The sequence below is a fragment of the Haliotis rufescens genome, unplaced genomic scaffold (genome assembly GCF_023055435.1).
Source record: "Haliotis rufescens isolate VD_foot unplaced genomic scaffold, xgHalRufe1.0.p SCAF_20, whole genome shotgun sequence".
Lineage (NCBI taxonomy): Eukaryota > Metazoa > Mollusca > Gastropoda > Lepetellida > Haliotidae > Haliotis > Haliotis rufescens.
Window position 1 is genome coordinate 14,458,324 of NW_025963891.1, and position 22,380 is coordinate 14,480,703.

Genomic DNA, 22,380 nt, shown 5'->3' on the forward strand with positions numbered 1-22,380 from the left:
CAGTGTTACTCATCAGTTTTTCTCATCAGTGTTTCTCATCAGTGTTACTCATCAGTGTTTTTCATCAGTGTTACTCATCAGTGTCACTCATCTCTGTTACTCATCAGTGTTACTCATCAGTGTTACTCATCTCTGTCACTTATCTCTGTTACTCATCAGTGTTACTCATCAGTGTTTCTCATCTCTGTTACTCATCAGTGTTTCTCATCAGTGTTACTCATCAGTGTTACTCATCTCTGTCACTCATCTCTGTTACTCATCAGTGTTTCTCATCGGTGTTACTCATCAGTGTTACTCATCTCTGTTTCTCATCTCTGTTACTCATCAGTGTTACTCACCGGTGTCACTCATCAGTGTTTCTCATCAGTGTTACTCATCTCTGTTTCTCATCAGTGTTTCTCATTTCTCATCGGTGTTACTCATCAGTGTTACTCATCTCTGTTTCTCATCTCTGTTACTCATCAGTGTTACTCATCAGTGTTTCTCATCGGTGTCACTCATCAGTGTTTCTCATCAGTGTTTCTCATCAGTGTTTCTCATCTCTGTTACTCATCAGTGTTACTCATCGGTGTTACTCATCAGTGTTTCTCATCAGTGTTTCTGATCAGTGTCACTCATCGGTGTCACTCATCAGTGTTTCTCATCAGTGTTTCTCATCAGTGTTACTCAGTGTTTCTCATCAGTGTTTCTCATCTCTGTTACTCATCAGTGTTACTCATCGGTGTTACTCATCAGTGTTTCTCATCAGTGTTACTCATCAGTGTTTCTCATCGTGTTTTCAATGATGAGAATGATATTGTCAAATTCAATTATTGGTATGGTGTTTCAATGATGGGCATGGTGTTTCAATGATGTTTATGGTGTTTCAATGGTGTTTTTGATGTTGTCAATGATGTTTATGGTGTTACAGGAACAGAGAAGGGCCTGGGCACATTCAGTCTACTTCTGCCATGAACAGAATCTGGACTTTAAGAGGTTGATACTAAGTCAGAGGGCGGCCATGTAAGTTGCAGTACATTGTATTACACCTGAAATCTGGTCAATGGTAATAATTGAAGATCTAGAGCAGGGAAATTAACTACTTTCTCAGCACTGGCCCTAATAATTGTCGTTTTCGGCACAAGTACCACAGGAATTTACCTCAGGTACAATTATTTACACCAATGTGTATCCAACAGATAGTTCTCTGTACTGAGTTATGACAATACCTTTAACATGGGAAGACTGATTCTATATGTTGAGTTTTAAGGATAGTTTATCATGGGAAGACCGATTCTATATATTGAGTTTTAAGGATACTTTTATCATGGGAAGACTGATTCTATATATTGAGTTTTAAGGATACTTTTATCATGGGAAGACTGATTCTCTGTTATTGATCTTGATGAATATTAAATGGTTTGAAAAGTGTCAAACTCAAGATTGAACTCAAGATTGAAAGTGTAAAGAAAACATCAGTGGTAGGACCCTGCTGGTCCTGGGTTCAAATCCCAGATTCGCCCTGATGATCATGCTTGGTTTGTCAGCTCCACCCTTGTTAGTAGTCAGGGAAATGGTATACATGTTTCACCTGGACCACTGATGGCGTTTTCTCTGCATTAATTTGACACAACGCGAAACCACAGAACTACAACTCACCAACTCAAGTCTATGGATGCTCTCCCCTTAATAGGGACAGAGCAAGCTCCTCACAGCAGTATCCCGTGTCGCGGAGCTCTCTATACTATCACTGCCACCAGTGAAAGCTCCACACTGTGATAGGTGGCTAAAACCATGCTTGGAGTTGAACTCGCAACCGACTGACCATTATGTATACAAACAAGTGATGCCTGTCGTGACGCCGAATACTCTTACCCCAGTTTAATTATTTTCTTTGTTTGTCAATTTGAATTTCTGTTTCATTGCATATATCATGTCATTGCAGTAGTAGGAATGTAAGGGTGAATTTGGTTGATTTTTTCATAATCTGCATTCTCGAACCAATCTGATCAAACAAACAAAAAGGTAACTTCATCGGGGAAATATGATCAGCCGTAAACCTTTTCAAAATTAACTGTTATGGCATTCCCAAAGACACAAACAAATGTATAAACGTTACTACATTTGGGATTAGAGGGTAATTGTTGTAATGGCCGCTGCTACACTGGTGGCAGCGATGTTACCGAGAGTGTAACGAAGATGTCACGTGCTGGGAAGGAGCTTGGGGACAGAGTCAAGCTTCTCACAGTGAAAGCCTGTTCTCGGACCTCTCAATGCTGTCTTCGCCACTGCCACAGCTTGCCTCTGTGCTAGGTGGCCACAACCATACATAGAGTCTAGTCGACTGCCTGTTATGTCTACAAACAAGGGATGACTGTCGTGACACTGAATACTCTTCCCCCAGCTAAATAATTTTGTTAGCTTGTCAATTTGTATTTCTATTTTTCTTTCAGCTATCATGTAATTAGTATATTAAGAATGTAAGAGGGAAAGTAGGTGTTGTTAGACTCTAATCTTGAACTGGTCTGATTGAACAAACAAACGAGAATTCATCTGGGAACAAGTAAAGCTTTTCCCAATTCACTAGAATGGAATTCCCAATGACACACAAATATATAAATTTACATTTCGGGTTGGAGGGCAAATTTCAAGATTCTTGTAATGGCCGCTTGCACACAGGTGGCAGTGATGATACCAGGAGAGTAATGAAGTGCTCTCCCTTTTTGAGGTCAGTGTGTGTTCGTGTGCCCCAAGTGACCCTGCAACACAGGAGTGCTTTTCCCTTTTGGGGTCATTGTCAAGCTCCTTCCCAGCATGTGACACCTTCGTTACACTCTCGGTAACATCGCTGCCACCAGTGTGGGCGTGGCCTTTACAAGAATCTTGAAATTTGCCCTCTAACCCCAAATGTAGTAACGTTGATACTTTTGTTTATGTCTTTGGGATTGGCATCATATTTCATTTTGAAAAGGTTTACGACTGGCCATGTTTTCCAGATGAATTTACTTTGTTGTTTTAATAATCAGATTGGTTCAAGATTGCAGACTAACTTAAAATCAACTAACTTCTCCCTTACATTCTTAATATATCAATAACACAATAGTTTTAATGAAACAGAAATTCAAATTGACAAATGAAGAAAGTAATTTAGCAGCGATAAGTGTATTCGGCATCACGACAGTCGTCACTTGTTTGTAAACATAACGGTCATTCGGTTGCGAGTTCTACTCCAAGCTGAAGCATGGTTGTGGCCACCTATTCACAGTGGGGAGTTTTGACTGGTGGCAGCGATAGTATAGAGTGCTCCGCGAACGGGCTATCGCTGTGAGGGGCTTGGGTCAGTGTGTGTTCGTGTGCCCCCAGTGATCCTGCACTACAGGAGTGCCCGCCCTTTATGGTGACATTGTGTGTTCGTGTCCCCCGCAGTTACCCTGCAACACAGGAGTGCTCTCCCCTTTCGCTGACAGTGTGTGTTCACAAGCAAAAGTACTTTCGACATATTGAACACTAGACAGGCTAGATTTTCGCAGACATCAAACACATTTTTTACAATTTCATTTTCAGGCTCAACTTATTACGAACAAATTCAACATTCCTTAAGTTAAAGAACAGGATGACAAATGAAATAGGACAGCTGATGGCAAGAAAAGAACATTTTAAAGAAAGGTAAGTCATACAGCCAATACTATGTCAAAATCAACAGCCAATACTATGTCAAAGTAACTGCATCTTTATGATTTTAATCTAATAATGGCAGTATTGCGATGATAATGTCAACTATTTATGGAAAAAATATATAAATCTATTTGTTGAAAAACAGCGTAACTTAAGTCGTTTGCCATCACATTGTGAGTAATTTGCTCGTAGATTAACATAAAATCGTGTCAGGAAGTACACTGTATGAAGCTTTTGATTAATATTTCAGTGAAATATATTCTGCAGTTTCTGATTTCTGTCAAATAACTGTTCAGTGAGGTATATGAAAATATGTGAACAGTATTCTGAATTTAAGTGACATGTGTACTTGGTACTACTGAAAATGGCATTGATGTCGCTCGCATTGGCAGATGGCGATAGAAACAAAAAACAAACTAACTTCACCAGGTTCATAGTGTCACTACTGACAAATTTATAAAATTATTGAAAATAAGTCCTAATTTTCTAAAATAGGCTAAAAAAATAATAATCTTGGTTCTCATGCACCGCTCAATTCATCATAAAATCTGCCGTACGATTTGTTTTTATTTTTTATTTAAAAAAAATAAATGAAAAAATCCTACTTAAAAACAGTGTGATCAAATATAGCATGCATATTTTCCCTGTACATGCGCACTGCTTTACTGCGCATCTCATGTTATGGTCATGGCGGCAATAGGAGTTTGTGTGCTTGTTTATGTATGGAGGCCCTTTCCCAGGCTGATGGTACACAACTGTTTATTTGGTTTCATACTAGTTTGAACAAGCAAAATCTATAAAAAAACACAATCCCCCCCGCACTATATTTTCAAAAGTCATTGCCTGAGAACCAATTCTTTTATATTTTTAAGCCTTGCTGATAGGGCATAAATGGGATAGGCACCTCAGAAGTCAACAGACATGATCCTACATATATTTTAGAACACCAATAGAGTGGTTACCTCTGTACACAAGTGTGTCCTTGCTAGTTATAGCCAAGTAATAAGGATCGTTCAAGTGTTCATGAAGTTAATGGTGTAATTTGTGAACTTTGTGTATGCATCTTGTAATGATATCTCCATACAAGAACAGAGCCTCAGATAAGCTTTTGGTTATTTGGTTATCCACAAATTTTAAAGGGTATTCAAATGTTTTTTTACTCACCTGTTTCTTGACATTTAGGTATTTAACTTAAAATCATTTAAAACTATGTGAATAGTAGTATACCCGTCCGCGTCTGCTTGTGGCTCCCTATCCGCCATTTTTTTGTTTACAAAACCTAGCATTGTAAGAAAGGAGATATTGTTTTAATTACCAATCAGCGACTAATTAAGATACAACATGTACATTGACTAGGCTCAATTGTGCATTTCAATTGCCATCTATCAGTATGTTTGTCGCAGAATCTTTTCCAAATGTCACTGTCGGTAAGTGAATTTGTCGATCGGCTGATACACAATCATTTTGTCTGACAGTTGTAATATACACAATCGTTTTATCTAATAGTTATCATATATGCATTAATTTTATTTCAACAGGGTATTTATAGTTTTTGTTTGATATGCTAGGATTCGATTTGTCTGCGGATTTCAGTTGATATAATGCGTATTTTACGCAAATATGCAGCTTATATCGAACTCTGCAAGAAGATGAAATCAACACCCTTTAACCGTTATGACACATGGAATATCATGAAAGCAGAACCATGATGCACGATGATGCATGATGATGCACGATGATGAATGACTGAAGTATGTTGCAACTGTAACTGTCATGTATTGACACAGGCTGTCTGTTGTTTCCTCCCCAGTTTGGTGTTTGACATGCAGCATTATAAGGACCAGGCGTCTAACGGTGGCATAAGTAAGTGGCTTGTTTGTTTGTTTGTTGTTTAACGCCGCACTCAGCAATATTCCAGCTATATGACGGCGGTCTGTAAATAATCAAGTCTGGACCAGACAATCCAGTGATTGATATCATGAGCATCGATCCACGAAGTTGGGATACAATGATGTGCATCAATTAAGTCGGCGAGCCTGACCACCCGATCCCGTTAGTCACCTCTTACGACAAGCATTGTTGCCTTTTACGGCAAGCATGGGTTGCTGAGGATCTACTCTACCCGGGATCTTCACCGGTGGCATAAGTAAGTACCCTGTAGTCATCCCACACACTCATCACGCACTGTGAGAATGTCTGATTGTGTTTGGATGGGATCTACAAAAGTCGCTACATGGGCAATCTTATAAAAATGAGAAGTTCCAAAGTTGATAGCAGTTATACAAACTGTACCTGTAGCTAGGCAGGATTCCCACGTCTTCTGCTCGCATCAACTGCCATTTCCCAATGCAGTTTTTTGGCAAGTGTCAATTTTTGCAAGTTTCATTGTTGTAAGACTCCTCTGAATGTAGGATTTATATTTAAAGCAAAAAGGATTAAAAAAATCTACTTCTTAAAACTAGCCATCGTTGAAGAGAATTTTGAAAGGCTTCATTATCATGGGCACAAGTAGGAATCAGTATGGGGCTGTTTCTGCTTCTGGAGGGGCGGTCGGGTAGCCTAGTGGTTAAAGCATTGGCTCATCACGCCGAAGACCCATGTTCGATTCCCGAGATGGGTACAATGTGTGAAGCCCATTTCTGGTGTCCCCCGCCTTGATATTGCTGGAATATTGCTAAAAGCAGCGTAAAACCATACTCACTCACTCACTTCTTCTGGAGCTTATCGTAAACCTGTCCAATAATGTTTTCATGAAGCTTTGCACAGATGGAAATACAGTGCATGTGAGCCTGATGTTGCCAAGCTGCCAACTGTTCCATCACATTTGTCTTACCATTCTTTAAAGTTTAGAAGTGATTTGTTGATAGTATTTGTCATTCCCTTGTCCTTTGTCCCTGAAAATCCTGTGTCCTCTGTTGGGATTCCAGGTACGAACAGATCCCCAGCAAGGTGTACTGGTCATAGGAGGCGACCTAATGGTCATGTGTGTCTTTATAGCATGTCACAGTACCCTGACAGTTTGGTCTGTGCTCATTATATCAATCACTGGTTTGTCTGGTCCAGGCCAGTCAGTGGTAGGGTTTGTGGTTTTCTGAAGTTAGTTTGTATGGCTGTTGATGTTATGTCATACTTTTATTGCTCTTTTTTCTTTTCAGCATCTGAAAAAATGTTCTCAAAATGGCTCAGAATGTCTGAAGAAATCGAAAGATTCTCAGAATTGGTAAGAAACTATAGATATTCCTTCATGCAGCTGCCATGGTTACTAGAGTTCCGTGATTAATCAGCAGACTGAGATTTTTCTGTGCAGTGTCAATCATCAGTCACGTAAACAGATGGAGCTGTAGACCTACAGACAGGTCAAAGTTTCTGGGGAGACAATAATCATAAGCTGATGGTCTAGTTTAGGGCTGCAGATTCTCTCTCTGTCCCTCTATGGAGAGGAATGTGCCGAGTCACGCTTGAATGTGCCGAGTCATGCTTGAATGTGCCGAGTCATGCTTGAATGTGCCAAGTCATGCTTGAATGTGCCGAGTCATGCTGGAATGTGTCGAGTCATGCTGGAATGTGCCGAGTCATGCTGGAATGTGCCGAGTCATGCTGGAATGTGCCGAGTCATGCTGGAATGTGCCGAAGCATGCTGGAATGTGCAGTCATGCTGGAATGTGCACTATCAGGGAGTGATTACTATTGTTGGGGAGAAATCAGCATAATCAGGTCACTTCCCAAGTCAAATACATCATGAGAAGCCCGTTCAGCACGTCCACCACTCATGACTAAGGTGTAAGTAAGGAACGTAGATGTATACTCCCGGTGCCCAGGTGTGAAGCCCATATTGGTGTCCCCCACTGTGATATTGCTGGAATATTGCGAAAAAGCGGTGTAAAACCATACTCACTCACTCACTCCTGGTGCCCTGTGACCTGCTTACAGCGAAGCAGACAAAGACTGAGCGAGTCAGAAGGGCTTTTACATGCTGTTTGCAATATTTCAGCAAAAGGGATGTTCCTCATGTGGGAAACCGAACTCCTATCTGCAGCATGACAGGCGAACGCTCTTTATAAGTATTTATAAGTCAGGAGTTATTGGATCAGACATGACACTGAAGTAGGGCCCCATTCCAAAACTACCTAACTGCCATACACAGATGCTAGCATGAAGATGACCGATCAGCTGTCCTGGAATTTTTTTCTGTGTTTTTGATTCCTTGCTCTGACTGACTGGTGATTGGATCATCCATAAGAATAAATATAGGGTCATATAGGAAACACGAGAAATTATAGGTCATATAGGAAACAGGAGTAATTATAGGTCATGTAGGAATACAAGTAATTATAGGTCATGTAGGAAACACGAGTAATTATAGGTCATATAGGAAACAGGAGTAATTATAGGTCATTTAGGAAACACAAATAATTATAGGTCATGTAGGAATTACGAGTGATTATAGGTCATGTAGGAACCACGAGTAATTATAGGTCACGTAGGAAACACAAGTAATTATAGGTCATATAGGAAACAGGAGTAATTATAGGTCATTTAGGAAACACAATTAATTATAGGTCATGTAGGAATTACGAGTGATTATAGGTCATGTAGGAACCACGAGTAATTATAGGTCACGTAGGAAACACAAGTAATTATAGGTCATGTAGGAAACAGGAGTAATTATAGGTCATATAGGAAACACGAGTAATTATAGGTCATGTAGGAATACAAGTAATTATAGGTCATGTAGGAAACAGGAGTAATTATAGGTCATGTAGGAAACACAAGTTATTATAGGCCATATAGGAAACAGGAGTTATTATAGGTCATTTAGGAAACACAAATAATTATAGGTCATGTAGGAATTACAAGTAATTATAGGTCATGTAGGAACCATGAGTAATTATAGGTCATATAGGAAACAGGAGTATTTATAGGTCATATATAGGAAACATGAGTAATTATAGGTCATATAGGGAACACGAGTAATTATAGGTCATAAAAGAAACACGAGTAATTATAGGTCATGTAGGAATACAAGTAATTATAGGTCATGTAGGAAACAGGAGTAATTATAGGTCATGTAGGAAACGAGTAATTATAGGTCATATAGGCAACAGGAGTAATTATAGGTCATTGGAAACAGGAGTAATTATAGGTCGTATAGGAAACACATGTAATTATAGGTCATGTAGGAAACAGGAGTAATTATAGGTCATATAGGAAACAGGAGTAATTATAGGTCATAGGAAACAGGAGTGATTATAGGTCGTATAGGAAACACATGTTATTATAGGTCATGTAGGAAACAGGAGTAATTATAGGTCATATAGGCAACAGGAGTAATTATAGGTCATTGGAAACAGGAGTAATTATAGGTCGTATAGGAAACACATGTAATTATAGGTCATGTAGGAAACAGGAGTAATTATAGGTCATATAGGCAACACATGTAATTATAGGTCATGTAGGAAACAGGAGTAATTATAGGTCATATAGGAAACAGGAGTAATTATAGGTCATATAGGAAACACAAGTAATTATAGGTTGTATAGGAAACACGAGTAATTATAGGTCATATAGGAAACAGGAGTAGTTATAGGTCATGGGAAACACGAGTAATTATAGGTCGTATGGGAAACACGAGTAATTATAGGTCGTATAGGAAACACGAGAAATTATAGGTCATATAGGAAACACGAGAAATTATAGGTCATATAGGAAACACAAGAAATTATAGGTCATGTAGGAAGAAGGACCGACACTTCAGCTTCTTGTGTTGTTTTGATGTGACTATTCGGTACAGGTACTTGTATCATCCACTAGCTTGATAACCGCACTCCAGCATGTAGCAAAGCCTCTCACTGAAAGAATACAAGTTGAAATCCATGCATCAGTCTTCACTGATATCACTGCTTCTTAATGCTAATAAGAGTACTAAGTGAGTCAGTGCGTTGGGTGTCATGCTGCTTTGGAAATATTACAGTTATATCATGGCGTGTTAGCTGAATGCAGTGAGCCTCAGGTGATGCCGGTGTTAGAAATGTACCACTGAAACACATGAGCAGGGGTATGGTGCTGACAAACCAAGTGACATCTTGGATGTCCAAATCTATGTTCATAGAATCCTGGCATGCATAAGGGAATTAACTCTGCACAGTGACTAATGGCGCTTTAGATGACTTTGCCACCCATGCCAGCTTAAAGGTTTTGAACAGGAACGATTACGTTTCAGTCCGAGTCCTACGTCAAATCTCACAGGTTATTATAACACTCTATTTGTACTCTTGCCTGGCGTGACGATATTGTTAATAGTTGTTTTGTATCTGCTCATCCACAGAAAGAGAGAGTGAACATCCTGGAACAGCAGGCTACAGCCCTACAGACGAAGATTGTCGAGCTGCAGCGCAGTCCATTTGCTAGAATAAAACAGAATGATGTCCTATGTGATTGGTAAGCCACAGTAAGCAGAACCCTCACGAGATGTGCCACCAGAACCCTAACTAGATGTGCCACCAGAACCCTAACTAGATGTGCCAGCAGAACCCTCACTAGATGCACCACCAGAACCCTAACTAGATGTGCCACCAGAACACTCACTAGATGCACCACCAGGACCCTAACTAGATGCACCACCAGAACCCTAACTAGATACGCCACCAGAACCCTAACTAGATGTGCCACCGGAACCCTCACTAGATGTGCTACCTGAACACTATCCTAGCTAGATACACCACCAGAACCCTAACTAGATGTGCCACCAGAACCCTCACTAGATGTGCTACCTGAACACTATCCTAACTAGATACACCACCAGAACCCTAACTAGATGTGCCACCAGAACCCTCACTAGATGTGCCACCTGAACACTACCCTAACTAGATGCACCACCAGAACCCTCACTAGATGTGCCACCAGAACACTTCCCTAATCAGATACGCCACCAGAACCCTAACTAGATGCACCACCTGAACACTACCCTAACTAGATACGCCACCAGAACCCTCACTTGATGTGCTACCTGAACACTACCCTAACTAGATACGCCACCAGAACCCTCACTAGATGCGCCACCAGAACCCTCACTAGATGCACCACCAGAACCCTCACTAGATGCGCAACCAGAACACTACCCTAACTAGATGCACCACCAGAATCCTCTCTAGATGTGCCACCAGAACCCTCACTAGATGTGCCACCAGAACCCTCACTAGATGTGCCACCAGAACCCTCACTAGATGCACCACCAGAATCCTCACTAGATGTGCCACCAGAACCCTCACTAGATGTGCCACCAGAACACTACCCTAACTAGATATGCCACCAGAACCCTCACTAGATGCACCATCAGAACACTACCCTAACTAGATGCACCACCAGAACCCTCACTAGATGCGCCACCAGAACACTACCCTAACTAGATAAGCCACCAGAACCCTCACTAGATGTGCCACCAGAACACTACCCTAACTAGATACTCCACCAGAACCCTCACTAGATGCGCCACCAGAACCCTCACTAGATACTAGGCCTGGGACGATACACCAACTGTGCGATCCGATCCATATCCCGATACCTTGTTCATGATCCGATATTTATCATGATACTTGTATGTGCTCTTATCTGTGATGTGTAAGCCATCTTTTTCATAGACAGGATAGTCAATACAAGGCACACTGACGATTTACAGTTGGCAGTGTCAAGTATGACGCAACAGATGAAAATATTTACTTTTTCGTAACTAATTTTCACTACTAATTAGTCTTTGGTGTAACAGCCATAAAGTAAACATTTAAGGTATGAGTCTATATTTTGTACTTAGTGTGTAACTAAGATCGATACTTGTATCGGGAAGTAAAATATCGCGATCCACCGATGCATCAGTGTATCGTCCCACTACTACTAGATACACCGCCAGAAACAACAGGCACCTAAAAGAAAGAACATCAAGGCTGCATATGAATGACAATATCTTCCTCTTCTCCAGACATAGGTTCAAATCAACCTCAAAAAGCATTTTCGTTTCTTTTGACTCTTGGCTGGAAACAATTGGTACAGAAAGAAATGATTTTGTGTGTTTTTAAAATGGATACAGCCTGTCAAGCAATTGTTGCATTGTAGTTAGCTTGACAATGAATGTCAAATTATTTCCTTTCAGTGAAGAGTCAGCCAAAAAATTATACCAAGAACTGATGCAGACACCAAAGGGTAAGGACATCACACCATCGTCTGTGTGACTTGTTCTCGATATTCTCTTCCTTGACCATCTGGACAACAAGGCAAGCTGTATGTTACACATTACGAAGTCAGTGGGACCCGTGAAGATTTGGGGTAGAATAGGTCTGCAGCAACCCATGCTTGCCGTAAAAGGCAACTATGCTTGTTGTAAGAGGCGACTAACGTGATTGGGTTGTCAGACTCGCTGACTTGGTTGATGCATGTCATCTATCCCAATTGTGTGGATCGATGCTCATGATTTACAACTGGATTGTCAGGTCCAGACTTGATTATTTACAGACCGCCGTCATATAGCTGTAATATTGCTGAGTGCTGTGTTAAACAACAAACCAACCAACCAACAAAATTACAATACTGTGACGTCAAGTTTAAGGAATATTGATAACTCCAATTTGACTTTTGATGTGAGCTATATACTACCTGTTACAGATGGGAATTAAGTAAGATTCCGTTTGATATATTACCCCGTATCTTTTACAATTTGACTAATAGTCACTCCTTCATATTGGAGGTAGACTGACTTACAGTGTCTTGTAGAGCACTTCCGATTCATGACAGTTAAACATGCTAAGTGATCACCAGCCCTCCCCAGAGACTTGCCTTTTATATATTCAAAGGATGGACTTTAAGAAGGATAGCATGTGATTGGTTTAAACATTGTGGAGACAACAGAGATAGTATTAACAGTGGTTACTAGTCTTTGTTATTGTGACGAGCCTCAGGGTTACAGGAGAGCATAGGTTCCATAAGTTGGTGTTTGCTTCAGAGAACCGCGGGAACTTGATGGACCACACGAAGATGGTGCAGCCTGTGGTCAAGTGTGTGCTGGTCAGGGACAAGTCCGTCGTGGATCTCTACACCTACCTGGGGTGAGACCTGACATCTTTTTCCCTCACAAGGAATATTCAGATATTGAGCCCAGGTCTTACGTGTAACACTTTCCTGGGTCTCGTTGTACAAAACAATACAACTGATAAGTCTATGTTAAGGTATGGGAGTTACAATCACCTTAAGGGGGCGGTCGGGTAGCCTAGTGGTTAAAGCATACGCTCATCACGCCGAAGACCCGGGTTCGATTCCCGACATGGGTACAATGTGTGAAGCCCATTTCTGGTGTCCCCCGCCGTGATATTGTGGCGTAAAACCATACACACTCACTCACACTACGATCACCTTTGCACTAGGATTGCTTTGTACAACGGCACCCTGGTCTTAAAGCCTACATCTGTCGTTCCCCATCTACAAATATTCAGATATTTAGCCCAAGTTTTCCTTTTAGCCTTGCTGATCATACAGGGAGCCATCTTTGATTTTAAGCAAAAGTGTTTTCATTCAGAAAATCTTGAATATCGCTGAAAGCGGCTGAAAAGCTATGTCACTCTGAGTCTTACACGTTTGTTTTGTGGCTGTCAGTAAAGTGTCGCAGTGTCGCTATGAGCTGCAGAAGATCATGCCGTCCCTGGAACAGTGCTGTGAGGAGATTGCAGCGGCCAGCCGACAGCTGATGACCAACCAGCAGAGCCGGCAGCAGGACATCTGGAACATGCTCAAAGTCGTGGTCAGTTGTACTTCCCATCTTCCCGAGGCAAGGGCGTCGACTACCCTTCCCACATCAAGCCCACTTTCTTGTGCTAAACGTGATTGGACTATCGCACATATTAATAGTCCAATCAGAGAATGTTTCACAAACGACTGGTACACCTTCGTATTTACCGCTTCCTGTCTTTGTTGGCACGAATAAGTCTTTTTCATCTTTTAAACCCCCCAACAATTGCCTATGGTACTTGTCATTTTTGTGAAGCTATTCGAGATAATAACAGCGATCTGGTTGGATATCGCGTTTTCATTACAAGGGGCAACAACTTGTGATCTACGCGAGATAGTGCCAGGGTCAAGACAAGAAAAGTGGCCTTCATGTGGCAAGGGTAGAAACTAGGTTTTGATATACCATATTAAGCGCCCTGCTCTAATAAGCGCCAACGGCGATATTTGCTAATATATTGGCTAGTGAACAATCTCAATTAGCACCCCTTCCAATTGATTTATGTACACAAGACTTATTTATTTGTGTATAAAACGCACTCGTTTGTTACATGCACCCTTAATTATGGGCAATTAAATCCTGGAAAAATATATCTGTCGTATATAAACATTTCAGGCTGTCAGCATAAACCACAATATTTACGACCTTTCAACTCAAATAATATTCTAATAAGAGCCCCCTATTTCTAATTTTGAGAGCGCCCTTGGCGCTTATTACGTCGAATACGGTAGGCTAGTGGACAGGCTTGCCTCGGAAGATGGAACTTCCAAGATTTCAAATTTTTTCTTACTGAAAACTCTTGTTTTTTATTTCAAATTCTCCCGTCATTGCAAGGATGCCAAAATATTATGATGATTACAAATGTGTTTTTTCAATGAGTTTCTTACATGATTATTGAATAGGTTTTCAGGAACCCATGCATGCCGTAAGAGGCGTCTAACAGGATCAGGTGGTCAGGCTCGCTGACTTGGTTGATGCATGTCATTGTATCCCAATTGTGTGGATCGATGCTCATGATGTCAATCACTGGATTGTCTGGTCCAGACTCGATTATTTACAGACCACCGTCATATAGCTAGAATATTGCTGAGTGGCATTAAACAACAAACAAACAAAACAAGACACCACCTATCCATGCACCATTGAAAAATATTCATTTTTTTGCTGAAGGCATGCAATATTATTTTTGAAGGATTTTTGGGGGGGAAAAGGTAATTTACTATGTGATAGTTAGAAATTCTTGCAATTATTTTCAATTGATAATCACATTTTGTGTCGAATGGACAATATCCATGCTGACGTGTTCACTTCACAGCGGGTCCACGATTGACTGGTTTCAGGTGAATCAAGGCAAGCAGTCTGGTACTCTTGTGCGGTCCAACTCACGTACCAGCTCTTCTGGACCATCAAGTCTGGCCAGCATGTTTGGCACTGCAGCTCCGATGTCCTTCCAGACGAGCGGGAACCAAGAATCTCTGCGGGTCATGGAGGAGTCCAAGGAGCGCTGCAAGAAGTGAGGGTTCTCTTTCCTTAACATTGTTGCATGGTGTACTTGCTGCAGGCAGTGTGGAGTCTTGTCTGGCTCAACTATGTAGTATGGGAATATTATCGTAGGAAGTTTGTTTGTTATCCCCCGCCCCAACAAAGTTGGTGGAGAATATTGAAATAGGTTCCGTTCATCCGTGCGTGTGTGCGTGCGTCCCGAAATCGTTTCCAAAGCATAACTCAGAAACCGTTAACTATTTCTCTACGAAACTTTGCATGTCTATCAGACTCATGCTGAACTGGTGTAGGTTCTATAATGGAGCGTAACTCAAAAACTGTTAAATACTTTCTTACAAAACTTTGCATGTCTACCAGGCACATACTAAACTGGGGCCTTTTGCTATTTAGGATTTTTAGAAATTTTGATTTTTTTATGTTTCCATGGCAACAAGTTGGACTAAGGTTCTATGAGGGTGGAGTTCGTTTCAGGAGCGTAACTCAAGACCCATTCAATACTTTCTAACAAAACTTTGCATGTTTACCAGACACATACTGAACTGGTGCCTTTTGCTATTTAGGAATGTTAGAAATGTTTATTTTTTTTACGTTTCCATTCCAAACAAGTTGGATTTAAGTTTTAAATAGGGTGGGTTCACTTATGGAGTATAACAAATAAACTATTAAATATTTCCTTGCCAAACATTGAATGGCTATATATAAAGCACATACTGAACTGGTGCCATTTGATATAAAGGAGTTTTAGAAATGTTTATTTTAGAATTTCATTTGCAGCTATTTTGACATGGGCTAAGAGAAATGTTTGGTCAGTTACCTGGTTTGGGACCATAACGTGTTAAAGTGGGTGGGGGATATAGATGACTTCGTCGACTATACATTTGTTAGTTTGTTTTTTGTTGTTTAACGCCGCACTCAGCAATATTCCAGCTATATGACGATGATCTGTAAATAATCGAGTCTGGATCAGACAATCCAGTGATTGACATCATGAGCATCGATCTACGCAATTTGGATACGATGACTTGCATCAACCAAGTCAGCGAGTCTGATCACCTGATCCCGTTAGTCACCTCTTACGACAAGCATAGTCGGCTTTTACGGCAAGCATGGGTTGCTGAAGACCTGTTCTACCCCGGATCTTCACGGGTTGAGTGACACTGATGAGTGACACTGATGAGGGCCACAGATGAGTAGGTGCATCTGCAGACTCACATGTGCCGGGAGGAGTGTGTTGGGTTCGTTCACAATCAGTTGAACCATCCTAGGCAGTTGCTTCTGCTTCCGGGGGCCGGGCGAGGAGTTTCCTTTCCGGAACAGAAATACAATCCATTCCTCGTCATTCTGAAATGTGAAGTCACTTACACAAATTAATTTAATAAGAGAATAAATTAGAGTACGCAATTGGGATACGATGACATGCATCAACCAAGTCAGCGAGTCTGATCACCCGATCCCTTTAGTCGCCTCTTACAACAAGCATAGTCACCTTTTACGGCAAGCATCGGTTGTTGAAGACCTGTTCTAACCCAGATCTTGACGGGTTTTATCGTAAAAAGAAATAGTGAATTCTACTTTGAAAATATATTGTTGGGAGAAATAGTGAATTGTAAGCTTTTCAATGATGTGGTCGATTTAACAGAAATTGTCAAAGTTTCAGTTCAACCATGCACAACTTTGACAGTTTCTGTCTTCATTTTCCATCCCGTCTCTGAGTTACAATGGAAACCACAAAGTAAATAACACTATGCAGATTGTCAGAAGAATTCGGGTTGCTTACATAATTCATATGTTTGGTTAGGCCATACATTTCTCTGTAACTTTATTATTTACGTGGGGCGGTCGGGTAGCCTAGTGGTTAAAGCGTTGGCTCGTCATGCCGAAGACCCGGGTTCGATACCCGACATGGGTACAATGTGTGAAGCCCATTTCTGGTGTCCCCCGCCGTGATATTGCTGGAATATTGCTAAAAGCGGCGTAAAACCATACTCACTCACTATTATTTACGTTGTATGGTTTTATTATGTTTTGTAATGATAGCTAAAAGTATATGGTTTCAATACCAACATTTGTTTTGGAACAGTTTGGTTGCTCATGAACAAAACAATACAACAATATAATGTTGTGATCCATGGAAATTCTCTCCAAGTGGGTTGAGTTGGAATGGCCCAGTTGTAAACATCGCAGAGTTATGTCCCTTCTCTGAGCATGTATGTACCGGTACAGTGATCCTTCGCTACAACGCTACCTTCAGGGACCAAATAATTGATGAGCGTTACAGACGACCAGCAGTTTAACCGAGGTGGAGTCGTAGGTGGTAGGTGACCACAAAACAGTATACATGCTCTGCCTACCTAACAAGATCTGCGTTGCCTTTTCAGAGTTTAAAAAAAGATTAGAATAGTAGTTGTTTATGATCCATAGTGGAAAAAAGATTTATCAAGTGTTATGTGCTTTAAAAAAAACACATTGCAATGATCAGCTTATAACATAATATAGAATGACCATCAATCATTATGAATACTGAAATGCCTAGTGTGAGGAAGGCCAAAAAGCTGCTCTCCAGATCTACTTCTTCACTTGGGGGTCTTCTTGGTATAGAACTCTCACCAGAGCTACAGATAATCAGTGTATTTGCGTAAAATACCCCCCAAAAATATTGAAAACCCAATTACTTTCAATTAATTTGCGTACAGAAACACATACATTTAATGAAAAACTCAAATTTCACTCACTCACTCACTCACTCACTCACTCACTCACTCACTCACTCACTCACTGGGTCGTATCATTGTGAGTAAAGGGGGGTGTGACAGTTAAAAAAATATTCCACTGACAACTGGGTGTCTGACAAGTGGAAGGACTTGAGACGTGACCTGTAATAGCTCTTTGATGATTGGTTGATCTGTATGTGTTGATCTGTTCCAGGATGGAGGAGATGATGCACAGTCTCCGGGAGGAACAGGAGGAGAATATGTCCCTCATGGAATCCTTCAACGATGTCATCGATATCGCTGATCCCACCAGCTAGGACTGCCAACGCTCATTCCAGCTTCACTCAAGGGACATTGTGCATTAGTGTGGTATGGAGTGAGTGATGTGGGAGGGACCTGTGTCCTTCCGGAAGCTGTGGAGGGATGTGTGTCCCCCTGGATGCTGTGGAGGGATGTGTGTCCCCCTGGATGTTTTGGAGGGATGTGTGTCCCCCTGGAAGCTGTGGAGGGATGTGTGTCCCCCACTAAGCTGTGGAGGGATGTGTGTCCCCCTGGAAGCTGTGGAGGGATGTGTATCCCCCTGGAAGCTGTGGAGGGACGATCAGGATTTTGTCATTCCAGAGATATGCCGATGATTTTTTTATTAAATTTTTTTTTTTTTCATCTGGAAGCCATATTGTCCCTAACATGCCTATGTGGCTAGAGATTACCAGGGCTTTGTTTGTTGTGTTAATAAGATCCTGGTTTTCAGGACGTCATGCTTCATCAACAACCATCTTTAGCTGCTCCATTGTTTTCACCTCAATGGCAACAAGTGTTAGTGAGAAGTGGTGGACAGACACCAGGTGTCATCGTCAGTGATACGAACACCATGTATGGTGGCAAGTGGTGAAATTAGATCACACTTTTTATGGCTGATGTAATTTATCAAATAATAATTAATGGACTGTACATATCCATCATTTAAACTCGTGGCCGAATCATGTTTATAATAACCACGCATCATCACACAAATATGCATAAATGACGTTTGAATGAGAATGAACCATGACTGTGATTGTGTGTTAGTGAGTTATTCCTCTGCCTTGTTCCTTGTTGTAGTGTCCTCACCAGTCTTTTGAGATTCTGTGAATGTGAATTTATTATGTTAATTGGTCTGTCTGTCAGAGGTTAGGAGTATGATCGGCAATAATGAGAGTCTGCTTTGTGTTCAGTCTCTGTGGTCCAGGGTAGAGTCTGCCCCCAGCTCCTCCTGCTGCAGACCGCCTCCGTGGTATAGTGGTAGAGCATCTGCTCGGAGAGCGGAAGGTCCGGGGTTTGATCCCCGGCCGCATCATACCAAAAGACGTTAAAAGATGGTACTTGTTGTTACCCTGTCTGGCGCTCGGCATTAAGGGGCTAAAACAAGGACTGGTCGGCTCGGAGTCAGTATACTGTGTCTGAGTGGGGTATTGATGTTAAACTGCGGCATGGTATCTCAGTGGGCTAGCACTATAAATCGGCATCAGTCCGGACTAGTACAAGCAGCCACACACACGCACATGCACACGCACAAGCACACACACACACACACACACACACACACACACACACACACACACACACACACACACACACACACACACACACACACACACACACACACACACACACGTGCATGCACGTCGCTATATAAGTGCAATAATCTTGGACGCAACGTTAAACCCAATTTCACCTCACCTCCTGCTGCAGGTCATACAAGGCGAATAAGTGGATCAGGATCATTCCTAAAGGGGACGATCGTAACGGCCATACTTTAACATCGACTTACGAAAGTCGTGGCGCTAAGATTGCTTTGTTGAACAGGCCCCAAGGGGTCGGCTCAGTGACTTTTTTCATATTGTGTTATACCTGAATGGCATGGGAGGCTGCTCATAATATCAATCATTGGTTTGTCTAGTCCGTACTTGCCTGTTTACATGCCATCATCATATAGCTAAGTGTTTGTGGATGGAAATTAACCAAGAATGTCTACTGGCCCAAATAGTGATAACAAAGCAATACCCCACAAAATGTTTGAAATTCTACTTGCCCTTTAAATACCATTGACAAAACTGGCCAGGTCTAGAGCTTAAAAAAACACATAGATCGTGATTTGTTAACAGAACTCCAATGTTTTCTTTTGATTTGAAATCTGATATTACACCTTTAAAAATGGAGTACCGGCATGTGTGTTTTGGTCTCAGGATTTTAACTACCACGGTGACTTCTCCTTATGTCGATAAACAGTCAAGTCCCGTTTATCCGACACTAATGATGGGAACCGATTAAATCAGTGCTATGTAGACCCGTTAATCCGACAGTCTCGCACTCCGACTGTACAAGTTACACAGAGGACCAGCTATTTATTAATAAACGTTTCTGATATTGTGTATTGAATGCAACCCTAGTTTGCTTTACAGATCATTTTGTTAATCTCAAATTGTTTTCAGTTTTTATAGCTATTGAAACGTGTATTATTGTTTATGCTGGACTTGATATGGTCTACATTCAACAGCTATTGTTCAGTTTGTAGTTATACTGTACAGGAAATGTTTTATCCGTACAGTTTTTGAATGTGCATAGTTTTTGTATCTAGTGATGAACTGTTGAATGTCTAAGCAATGAAATCATGCTAAAATCTTAAGAAAATGTGGTTCAGATAATGTTTAATTTCAAAATAAGGGAGGTAGGCCTTTTATACTTCACTTTTAAAACCTCTGCTTCTATTTGGGGAACTGTGGGCAAGCTCTGCAGGGTTTATCTGGACCTGCTCCGGCCTTGGCCCTGTTCCACAAAGCGATCGTAAACCTTTGTTAAAGTATGGGCATTACGATCACCTTAGTGCTAAGATTTCTTTTCACCGAGGCCAATTTTTGGCCCCAGGTCAGCAGCAAATGTCAATAAAAATTCCCAGTTTGAATAAAACAAATCCCAATTCTTTAAAATTTACAGAAATAAGAACAGTAAAAAATCCAATTTTGAACAATATCACAATTTTTTCAAATTTGCCTGCCAAGGCCAATCAGTTTGAAATGGTAGATAAACCCTGTTCGGTATGTATCTTCACGTTCATTCATGAACAGCGGGTACCACTAAATAAAATAGGAGGGGTTGGGTAATAGGAACCACAGGACTTGTTTTGGCGTAACATGGGTGAAATGGCAGTCTCTCCGTGTGGAGGTGTCGTGATCAGAGATTCATGTGTTGCCTTTGGTTATATTTCTTTAGTATTGTTAGTTTCAAAGAAACTTGTACATAAATCAGTCATGCAAAAAGTTACAAGCTGCAGAGGCCACATAATAGATTATCTATTATATGGTCTCTGCCAGCAGCTATTCCTCACCAAGTATGTACATATAACATGAATGAATATGAGTCTCACATCTGCAGGGAAACACCATATTCAATGTGAACACACAATGCCATTCAGAAAGTGGTCAAATGTAACAAATGTTATATTTGGGATAACGCTTACTTAGTAAAGTACAGATTCTACTTTTCTGGGTTGAGTGCCGTCAATGTATTTAGTAATCCTAGGGCCGACTGCTCTAGTTTATAAAAAGCAGGAATGGGTAAACAACCAATACATTGCTGGGCCACTGTTTCATGGCTCACCCCAGCTTTGAGTGAAACAAGCTACTTTATATGTTTCCCAGATTTTCACAGTGAAGGTGACAAGACTGATGTGAAATGAGGTACATTGACTCCCTTCCACCCAGACCTTGTTTGTAATTGTGGGGCGGTCAGGCAGCCTTGTGGTGAATGCGTTCGTTCGTCACGCTGAGGACCCAGGTTCGAATCCCGACATGGGTACAATGTATGAAGCCTATTTCTGGTGTTCCCCATCGTGATATTGCTGGAATATTTCTAAAACAATGCTCACTCACTCTCTGTTTGTAATTGTGATCCACCCAACATCTCCTGAGTGAGTTTGATTTTACGCCGCTTTTAGCAATATTCCAGCAATATCACAGCAGGGGACACCACACATTTTAGAAAGTGGTCAGATAGAACAAATGTTATATTTGGGATAACATATTCTTACTAAAATACAGATATAACATTGGTTACATTTGACCACTTTCTAAATGACATTGTGTATTCACAGCTTTCGGCAATGGGAGCCGTGCCAATTTTTACACTTGTCAGAGGGGTACACAAAGTATGTGATCTATACTACCAGTTGTCAGACTTTCATTTTTGTGGAAGCCTCAGTGGCTGAGTGGGTTAGATTCTGTGTACTGGCATTAGGTGCCTCACTCTGGCAGTGTGGGTTTGAATCCCGGATGGGACTCAACCCCAAAAAAGTAGGAGAATTCGTACTTTACTATGAAAGTGTTATCCCTAATATAACATTTGTACCATCTTAATAAATGAGAAGGCTCCCTAACCATATTATCATAATAAGGAATTGCTGGCATGATGGGCTACATATTGTTGTACGTACTGGCAACCATTGATTTGTCTTGCCCTGTCTACTTACAAGTTTCGGCTGTCACATGTTTATTCCCATCCTGTGTGTAAGGCAATCACTGAGTGATCTTTGGGGGCGCTGGTCCAAGATGTGACAATACAGTGTGCAGAGTTGTGTCCCTTGGCATGCTCAACGGTGTCAGCATTAAGTAATGGGTTTGAATCCCACGTTCTGTCTGATTGTGATCCGTAGTCTGTACCATACCTGTGCTTCCTTGTTCTCAAATTTGTAATGGTCAGCATACTTGGCGT

General features: G+C 41.1%; 1 protein-coding gene across 2 annotated transcripts in view; it reads left to right on the top strand.

The window, feature by feature from the left end:
- The window catches only part of LOC124132163 (inhibitor of nuclear factor kappa-B kinase subunit alpha-like), a 39,351-nt gene extending 20,337 nt beyond the window's left edge, over positions 1-19,014 (top strand). For both annotated transcript variants that reach the window (XM_046495917.2, XM_048400876.1), the window contains 10 exons: positions 911-1,002; positions 3,544-3,645; positions 5,465-5,517; positions 6,810-6,874; positions 9,980-10,092; positions 11,798-11,847; positions 12,644-12,746; positions 13,291-13,435; positions 14,761-14,933; positions 17,849-19,014. In XM_046495917.2, coding sequence (XP_046351873.1) covers positions 911-1,002; positions 3,544-3,645; positions 5,465-5,517; positions 6,810-6,874; positions 9,980-10,092; positions 11,798-11,847; positions 12,644-12,746; positions 13,291-13,435; positions 14,761-14,933; positions 17,849-17,951 — 999 coding nt within the window. In that variant the 3' untranslated portion in view covers positions 17,952-19,014. The remainder of the gene's footprint in view (positions 1-910; positions 1,003-3,543; positions 3,646-5,464; positions 5,518-6,809; positions 6,875-9,979; positions 10,093-11,797; positions 11,848-12,643; positions 12,747-13,290; positions 13,436-14,760; positions 14,934-17,848) is intronic.
- The last annotated feature ends 3,366 nt before the right edge of the window (positions 19,015-22,380 follow it).